The sequence below is a fragment of the Triticum urartu genome, chromosome 5 (genome assembly GCF_003073215.2).
Source record: "Triticum urartu cultivar G1812 chromosome 5, Tu2.1, whole genome shotgun sequence".
NCBI classification, from domain to species: domain Eukaryota; kingdom Viridiplantae; phylum Streptophyta; class Magnoliopsida; order Poales; family Poaceae; genus Triticum; species Triticum urartu.
The window spans coordinates 421250657-421260001 of NC_053026.1; the positions used below are offsets into that span (position 1 = coordinate 421250657).

The 9345-nt window shown below is 47.3% G+C and overlaps 1 protein-coding gene across 1 annotated transcript; it reads right to left on the reverse strand.

The window, feature by feature from the left end:
• Positions 1-1326: 1326 nt before the first annotated feature.
• Positions 1327-2643, reverse strand: LOC125556130 (tuliposide A-converting enzyme b3, amyloplastic-like). Its single transcript, XM_048718918.1, has one exon. It carries the CDS (start codon positions 2464-2466, stop codon positions 1489-1491), a length of 978 nt encoding a protein of 325 aa, XP_048574875.1. The 5' UTR covers positions 2467-2643; the 3' UTR covers positions 1327-1488.
• Between the last annotated feature and the right edge of the window lie 6702 nt (positions 2644-9345).

Genomic DNA, 9345 nt, shown 5'->3' on the forward strand with positions numbered 1-9345 from the left:
GCACGCTTGTGGTGACCATTTTGTTCACCACACTTTTTGTGGCGGCCAGAATTTGACTAATGTTAGTTGTGGCAAAGTTACTCATGAGCCAAACATGCCCTAAAACTGAAGTGTTGTGGCATTCCATGAAGTGTTTTGGCTGGCTCTATTATGTAATGCTGCCGTGGTCTCTTTTGAATATGCTCTGCAATGATGATTGATGCCCCCTTTGGGTGTTGAGAAGTTGATCTACTTGTTTGCGCCAGTGTGTGTGTGCGTGTGTGTGTGTGACCAAAGGCTCTGTTTCCACCTGATTACTGGAGAGCTCTAGTGCTATGCTGTCGTTGCATCTCCATTCTGATTTCGGCCAGCAGCTTATTCTGTGCTTTGCAAGATTGCTTACAAGCTTGAACGTACATAGAAGTTGTATATACTCCCTCCGTCCGAAAATAGTTGTCATCAAGATGGATAAAAAGAGATGTATCTAAAACTGATGGATAAAAATAGATGTATCTAAAACTAAAATACGTCTACTAAAACATGTCTAGATGCATCTTTTTTTATCCATTTTGATGATAAGTATTTCCGGATGGAGGGAGTATATTACTCCTACTTGGACATGCAGGGTTGTGCATAGAAGTTGTGTATACCCAGGGACAAGCTTTAACGTGCATACACAACACCGTGATCATTGTCATGTGATTTTGCTAACTTTTCTACTGAAGTTCGTTGGTGCATAGTACAACTTATTTTTTCTGTGGAACTACCACAAAATGCAAGGTTTAATACCAAAAAGTAAGTTATACAAAGGAAGTGAAAGCAACAACAGGATCACACACTGAAAATGCAAAGCACCTCCTACTGAACTCACATATAGGAAAACTATCAGCGTTGCACAGGGGCACGTACCAACGCAGGCAGGATACAGTGTAAAAAGGCAAACAAAGCCTCATCAGCATCTTGTGATCCTCCTTGTGGTCAGCCCTCATCCATGCTTGTGGGCAAAAAATGTCTCGAATCACCTACTGCAATATTTGCCCAAGAGTTGATATAATTACACATCGTAAAAGCAACACTAGCAGGATCAGTAGGAAATTGACGTCGAAACAAAGCATCAGCTTGCATTGCTTTACTCCGTTTCAAAAAAAAAAAGCTTGCATTGCTTTACTGAAAACGAAGAGATCCAACCCCCAATCACACCCTCTGTATCAGTAGGAGTTTTTCGGAGGTTCAAAGCACGCAATACTACCTGCCTCAAAGCAAAATCGACATTGCTCATTTCCTGTCCATCCTTTTCTAGTCAAGTTATAATTTGTCAGGATGCTATTCTTCAGGAGCAATCAGAGGGAAATCATGAATTTAGACGCGCTTTTATTTTCCACCGTCACTGCCCCGAGTCGGAAATACAAGTTTCCATCTCATATAACTTGATTAAAAGATGCTGAGTGAAGTCAGAATCACTTCACATTTATTTTTCGGAAAACCACTTCACATTTGAGAGCCCAGCTATTAATAGCCGGCGATGAAACCAACCACTCGTTCCATGAGCGCAACCGCCTCGCGGCAGCAGCCATGCTCGTCGACGAAGAAGGCGTGCCCCTTGCCTTCCGACTGGAACCACTCCACTTGCCCGCGCCACCCGCTGGACTTCACGGCGTCGTAGTACGCCCGTATCCTCGGCAGCCTCGCGTCCTCCGACGCCGCGCTCACCAGCATCCTCTCGCACGGCAGCGTCCGCAGGCTCGGCGCGCCGTCGGCCGTCGGGTTCATCCTCGGGTCGTCCAGCCCGCCCCTCGCGCCGGGGAAGATCACGGAGCACCGCATCTTGACGCTCTCCCTGTACTCCTCTGACTCCGTCTCGATCCTCCGCTCGCCGCTGAACGAAGGGTGGAGCAAGACCGCCCCCTCCAGGCGCGTCGCCGCGGCGAAGAGGCCGCTCGCGCCGGCGGCGATGGCCATGTTGTGGGCTATGTTCCCGCCGGCGCTGGCGCCGGCCACGAAGACGCGGCCGAGGTCGCCGTGCTCGGACAGCCACGGGTCGGCGCCGGACACCGCCCAGTTGAGCGCGGCCCAGGAGTCGTCGTAGGCCGCCGGGAGCAGGTGCTCGGGCGCGAGGCGGTAGTCGACGGAGACGACGATGGCGCGGGCGTCGGCGGCCAGCGAGTTCACGTAGCGGTGGTACCTAGGGCAGCCGGCTGATCCGACGATGAAGAAACCGCCGTGGAAGAAGACGACGATCGGGAGCTTCGTGACCGCGGCGGTACTGATGTCGGCGCCGTCGGATTCAGCGGCATGGACGTCTGGCAGGTAGAGGCGAACGGCGACGCCAGTGACGGCGTCGATCACGACGTCTCTGGAGGTGACGCCGGTGTCGGCGTCGAAGCCGGCGGGCACATCGTCCGCGCCTACGAGACGGTCGATGTGGCCGTCCTTGTATAGTCGGAAGCAGCTGTTTTCAACGAGGACCTCCGTGCTCCCGGAATCCATTGTCCAGCGCCAGCCAAGCTAGGATTCGATCGGCGGAGGCCGCGAGGTGACCGGCGGTGTGGTAGAGGTGGAGTAGCAGGACACGTTGATGCCCAGAGGATCCGTGTTATCCTATGCTTATGCGTATGTGTGCCCTTGTATTTGTGGTGACGCCTTGAGGACAAAGTACAGCTCAAATCATTGTCAGTTAGCTACTATGCTCGTTTTTTGTTACACGCAAGCGCTCTGGTCACGTCACGCTCGTACTCTACATCCCCCCAACTATTCAGACAGCAAATGTGATCGAAAATATACTTCCTTTGCGAACGTTCGCTGAGAGGGCTAAGGCCGCGCTTGGATTGTCGTTTTCCAGCGGTTTACACGCGGGAAAAATACGCCCGTAACGAAAAACCAGGGATCTGCTTGCAATGACGTTTTTCGATCGTAAACTTTACGCCTGAATTCACGTCACGCTTGTAATCCGCCGGTAATCCGGCCGTTTCCAGAACACCGCTCGGTCTGTTGTTTTTCCTCGTATCCACAGCAGACGCAAGCTCCATAGCGGCTCGATAGGAACACGCCGAGGCCGCCACCGACGCCTAGCGTCCGGCTCCACCACCATGGATGCACACCGCCGAGCTTCGGGCCGCCGCCGCCGGAGCATAAAGTGTCGTACATGGAAAGGAGATGCACGACATGGTGGCGGCTGGCCTTCCCCTCCTTGGAGTACATGGAGTCTGTCGATACGTTTCACGAGTGAATCTTGCAAAGCATGATGTTGCCGCCTCCGGTCTCCGGCGAGATGCCACGCTCACCCATGATCCACCCTTTGATTCTGCCTAATTTGAGTACTGGGCTGTAGCCTAGTGGCTAGTGGCAAGGGTGGGCGATGGCTCATCCCGCGACCAGGGTTCGAACACCGTCAGGGTCGAATTTTCCAATGCCTCATCCTAGGTGGTGGGCTTCATTTATAAAACTATGTCTTGGATGCTGGTGTTTATGGATCTCATTTTTTGATTGTGCCTAATTTCATGCCAGCACTGCTGCAAGCCAGATGCCAAATTTCAATACCATTGTTACACCCCAGCCCCTGCTGCTATATATACTGGACCAATTGGTAGAGCTCACGCAAGTCAATTGAATTACTAGATATTTTCGTTTCTTGGTAACGATTCTAATGTTCATAAGAATATGATGTTGCTTACATTGGATACATTTGTTTTACAAAATGAAGGGCTTAGCTTGGACAAAAAAGATGAACCTTGGAGTAAGTTCAAGCATGGAGATGATGACATGCGCAAGGGGAACAAGAATGGAGTTTCAAGTGATGATTTCAGGACTTTGAAGTCACCATAATAAGCGCATGAAGACTTGAACGAAATATATAAGATGTCACTTCCTAAATTTCGTCCAGAGGCTATTATAGGTGTTTCGCTTTATTATTGGGCTGGGCCCATGTGATTTCGAAATACTTGAGTATAAACTGTTTTTAGAGTCTGTATGTGTGGGGTAACAAGAGTTAGGGTTAGTTTCGGACCCCTTCTCCAAGGGCCATGAAATTTCCCCCTCTCCCTTCATATATACAGCCCTTAGGGTGCCATTTAGACTTTGGATTTTGTTTATATTAAAAGTTCGACATACTTGCAATTTCGCGTACTTCGTTTGTGTTTAACGACCAGACCAAGACGTCACAGAACCCCACTTTCATCAATAAAGTTTTTCTCTTATATTCGCAATATCTAGATTGCAATCTCAGTTTCTTACTTGTTCTTCGTTTGCTCACAGGAAATAGACCCTGACTCTTGTTTCCCCACACATAATAGCCTCAGGACTTTGAAGTCACCATAATAAGCGCATGAAGACTTGAACGAAATATATAAGATGTCACTTCCTAAATTTCGTCCAGAGGCTATTATAGGTGTTTCGCTTTATTATTGGGCTGGGCCCATGTGATTTCGAAATACTTGAGTATAAACTGTTTTTAGAGTCTGTATGTGTGGGGAAACAAGAGTTAGGGTTAGTTTCGGACCCCTTCTCCAAGGGCCATGAAATTTCCCCCTCTCCCTTCATATATACAGCCCTTAGGGTGCCATTTAGACTTTGGATTTTGTTTATATTAAAAGTTCGACATACTTGCAATTTCGCGTACTTCGTTTGTGTTTAACGACCAGACCAAGACGTCACAGAACCCCACTTTCATCAATAAAGTTTTTCTCTTATATTCGCAATATCTAGATTGCAATCTCAGTTTCTTACTTGTTCTTCGTTTGCTCACAGGAAATAGACCCTTGTGGTCAGGTTGATCATGCTCCGGCGTGGTCAATAACCCCTCGGAACTTGGTTTAGCGATTGCTAAGGCGCGACGACTTCGCACGTTCATAGTCGGATCATCAAAGTCGACTCCCACAGAAAACGATAGCTATCTCATCGAAATATCAGGATACCTTCGTCTTTATCAAGTAGTATCAGATTTTTAGGTTGTTCGATGAGATTTTCCAGTTTTTCATAGTTTAGATCAAGTCTGTTCTTCATACCTATAGTCCACGAAAAAGCCAAAAAAATAATTAGAGTTAGTTCATCATATCCGAACTAATCTGGGCCTTTGCATAATCTTTTTAGGGTTTTGTTTTGTTGAATTTGCGGTTGCATCATCATGTCGAGTTGCTGGTCTTAGCATCTAGTCCTTTAGAGTTTCGAGTTTTGTCACAGTTTGTCACGCCGTCACCGCACTATCTTCATCGCTACAGCCATATCCTGCCACCGCTGACATATACCACCACCGCTGCCATATCCTACCACCAATCCGAGTCCATACATACCACGCCACCAATCCAAGTCTTCATCAGAAGGTTGATCGCAATCACAAGTGGGTCAAGCATTGGTTTGGTCCAATTCTTCAAAACATGACAATCACGCAAAACACCGTGAAGAAGAACCACTACTACTTGCATGAAGTTTTTGACCGCACTTGGGCTGTACTGTCTCACCTCTACGGCGATGAAGATCTCAAACGACACCGCGACAGGCCCTACATCAACGGACGACCCCAACAACGCTGGTGCTCCTCCTCGACTTCATGATGATATTTTTAGGGGCGTTAGTCCTCATTTTTCGCCCCTTTTGGTCATTCGATGACAAAGGGGAAGACATTTGAGTTAGTCTTCAAGCGGATCTCATTATATGGGCATTTGTTTTCTAAGTTGCAACTATCGTTCTTCTGAAGTATTTATTGGATCGAGTTGTAAACTTAAGTCCGATGGTGGTCTGATACTTTTGCTCTATTTTTTTGCATGCTATTTCCTCATATATGTTAATGCTGTTGGGGAACGTAGTAATTTCAAAAAATTTCCTACGCACACACAAGATCATGGTGATGCATAGCAACAAGAGGGGAGAGTGTTGTCCACGTACCCTCGTAGACCGAAAGCGGAAGCGTTAGCACAACGCGGTTGATGTAGTCGTACGTCTTCATGATCCGACCGATCAAGTACCGAACGCACGTCAACTCCGAGTTTAGCACACGTTCAGCCCGATGACGTCCCTCGAACTCCGATCCAGCCGAGTGTTGATGGAGAGTTTCGTCAGCACGACGGCGTGGTGACGATGATGATGTTCTACCGACGCAGGGCTTCGCCTATATTATCGAGGTGGACTATGGTGGAGGGGGGCACCGCACACGGCTAAAAGATCAAATCAATTGTTGTGTCTATGGGGTGCCCCCTGCCCCCGTATATAAAGGAGCAAGGGGGGAGGTGCGGCCGGCCAGGAGGAGGCGCGCCAGGAGGAGTCCTACTCCCACCGGGAGTAGGACTCCCTCCCTTCCTTGTTGGATTAGGAGAAGGGGGAAAGAGGAGGGAGAGAGGAAGGAAAGGGGGGGCGCCCCCCCCTCTCCTTGTCCTATTCGGACTAGAGGGGGAGGGGCGGCGGCCCTGCCCTGCCGCCTCTCCTCTTCTCCACTAAGGCCCACTATGTTACTTGCCCGAGATTCGATCGTCGGTATATCAATACCTAGTTCAATCTCGTTACCGGCAAGTCTCTTTACTCGTTCCTGTAATACATCATCCCGCAACTAACTCATTAGTTGCAATGCTTGCTGTGCATTACCTGAGTGGGCCCAGAGATACCTCTCCGACAATCGGAGTGACAAATCCTAATCTCGAAATACGCCAACCCAACAAGTACCTTTGGAGATACCTGTAGAGCGCCTTTATAATCACCCAGTTATGTTGTGACGTTTGGTAGCACACAAAGTGTTCCACCGGTAAACGGGAGTTGCATAATCTCATAGTCATAGGAACATGTATAAGTCATGAAGAAAGCAATAGCAACATACTAAACGATCGGGTGCTAAGCTAATGGAATGGGTCATGTCAATCACATCATTCTCCTGATGATGTGATCCCATTAATCAAATGACAACTCATGTCTATGGTTAGGAAACATAACCATCTTTGATTAACAAGCTAGTCGAGTAGAGGCATACTAGTGACACTCTGTTTGTTTATGTATTCACACATGTATCATGTTTCCGGTTAATACAATTCTAGCATGAATAATAAACATTTATCACGATATAAGGAAATAAATAATAACTTTATTATTGCCTCTAGGGAATATTTCCTTCAGTCTTCCACTTGCACTAGAGTCAATAATCTAGATTACACAGTAATGATTCTAACACCCATGGAGTCTTGGTGCTGATCATGTTTTGCTCGTGGAAGAGGCTTAGTCAATGGGTCTGCAACATTCAGATCCGTATGTATCTTTCAAATTTCTATGTCTCCCACCAGGACTAGATCCCAGATGCAATTGAAGCGTCTCTTGATGTGCTTGGTTCTTTTGTGAAATCTGGATTCCTTCGCCAAGGCAATTGCTCCAGTATTGTCACAAAAGATTTTCATTGGACCCGATGCACTAGGTATGACACCTAGATTGGATATGAACTCCTTCATCCAGACTCCTTCATTTGCTGCTTCCGAAGCAGCTATCTACTCCGCTTCACACGTAGATCCCGCCATGACGCTTTGTTTAGAACTGCACCAACTGACAGCTCCACCGTTCAATGTAAAGACGTATCCGGTTTGCGATTTAGAATCGTCCGAATCACACTATCAAAGCGTTTATTCCAACTCTGAGAGGCTTGCACCAGTCCATAAATGGATCGCTGGAGCTTGCACACTTTTTTAGCTCCCTTTGGATCGACAAAACCTTCTGGTTGCATCATATACAACTCTTCTTCCAGAAATCCATTCAGGAATGCAGTTTTGACATCCATCTGCCAAATTTCATAATCATAAAATGCGGCAATTGCTAACATGATTCGGACAGACTTAAGCATCGCTACGGGTGAGAAGGTCTCATCGTAGTCAACTCCTTGAACTTGTCAAAAACCTTTTGCAACAAGTCGAGCTTTGTAGACAGTAACATTTGAAGGAAATATGCCCTAGAGGCAATAATAAAGTTATTATTTTTTCCTTATATCATGATATATGTTTATTATTCATGCTAGGATTGTATTAACCGGAAACATGATACATGTGTGAATACATAGACAAACAGAGTGTCATTAGTATGCCTCTACTTGACTAGCTCGTTGATCAAAGATGATTAGTTTCCTAGCCATAGGCAAAGAGTTGTTGTTTGATTAATGAGATCACATCATTAGGAGAATGATGTGATTGACTTGACCCATTCCGTTAGCTTAGCACTTGATCGCTTAGTTTGTTGCTATTGCTTTCTTCATGACTTATACATGTTACTATGACTATGTGATTATGCAACTCCCGTTTACCGGAGGAACACTTTGTGTGCTACCAAACGTCACAACGTAACTGGGTGATTATAAAGGTGCTCTACAGGTGTCTCCGAAGGTACTTGTTGGGTTGGCGTATTTCGAGATTAGGATTTGTCACTCTAATTGTCGGAGAGGTATCTCTGGGCCCACTCAGTAATACACATCACTTAAGCCTTGCAAGCATTGCAACTAATGAGTTAGTTGCGGGATGATGTACTACGGAACGAGTAAAGAGACTTGCCGGTAACGAGATTGAACTAGGTATTGAGATACCGACGATCGAATCTCGGGCAAGTAACATACCGATGACAAAAAGGGAACTACGTATGTTGTTATGCGGTTTGACCGGTAAATATCTTCGTAGAATATGTAGGAGCCAATATGAGCATCCAGGTTCCGCTATTGGTTATTGACCGGAGACGTGTCTCGGTCATGTCTACATAGTTCTCGAACCCGTAGGGTTCGCACGCTTAAAGTTCGATGACGGTTATATTATGAGTTTATGTGTTTTGATGTACCTAAGGTAGTTTGGAGTCCCGAATGAGATTGGGGACATGCCGAGGAGTCTCGAAATGGTCGAGACGTAAAGATCGATATATTGGACGACTATATTCGGACATCGAAAAGGTTCCGAGTGATTCGGGTATTTTTCGGAGTACCGGAGAGTTACGGGAATTCGCCGGGGAGTAGATGGGTCTTATTGGGCTTTAGGGGAAAGAGAGAGGAGAGGCTGCGCCCCCCCCCCCCAAAGGCCTAGTCTGAATTGGACTAGGGGGAGGGGCGGCGCCCCCTCCTTCCTTCTCTTCTCTTTTCCCTTTCCTTCTCTCCTACTCCTACTACTTGGAAGGACTCCTAGTTCTACTAGGAAAGGGGGAATCCTACTCCCGGTGGGAGTAGGACTCCCCTAGGGCGCGCCATAGAGAGGGTCGGCCCTCTCCCTCCTCCACTCCTTTATATACGGGGAGAGGGGCACCCCTTGGAGACACAACAACTGATCTCTTGATCTCTTAGCCGTGTGCGGCGCCCCCCTCCACCATAATCCACCTCGATCATATCGTAGCGGTGCTTAGGCGAAGCCCTGCTTCGGTAGAACATCATCATCGTCA

Coding starts and splice junctions, on each gene's coding strand:
- LOC125556130 (XM_048718918.1), bottom strand. CDS start 2,466: ATGGATTCCGGGAGCACGGAGGTCCTCGTTGAAAACAGCTGCTTCCGA.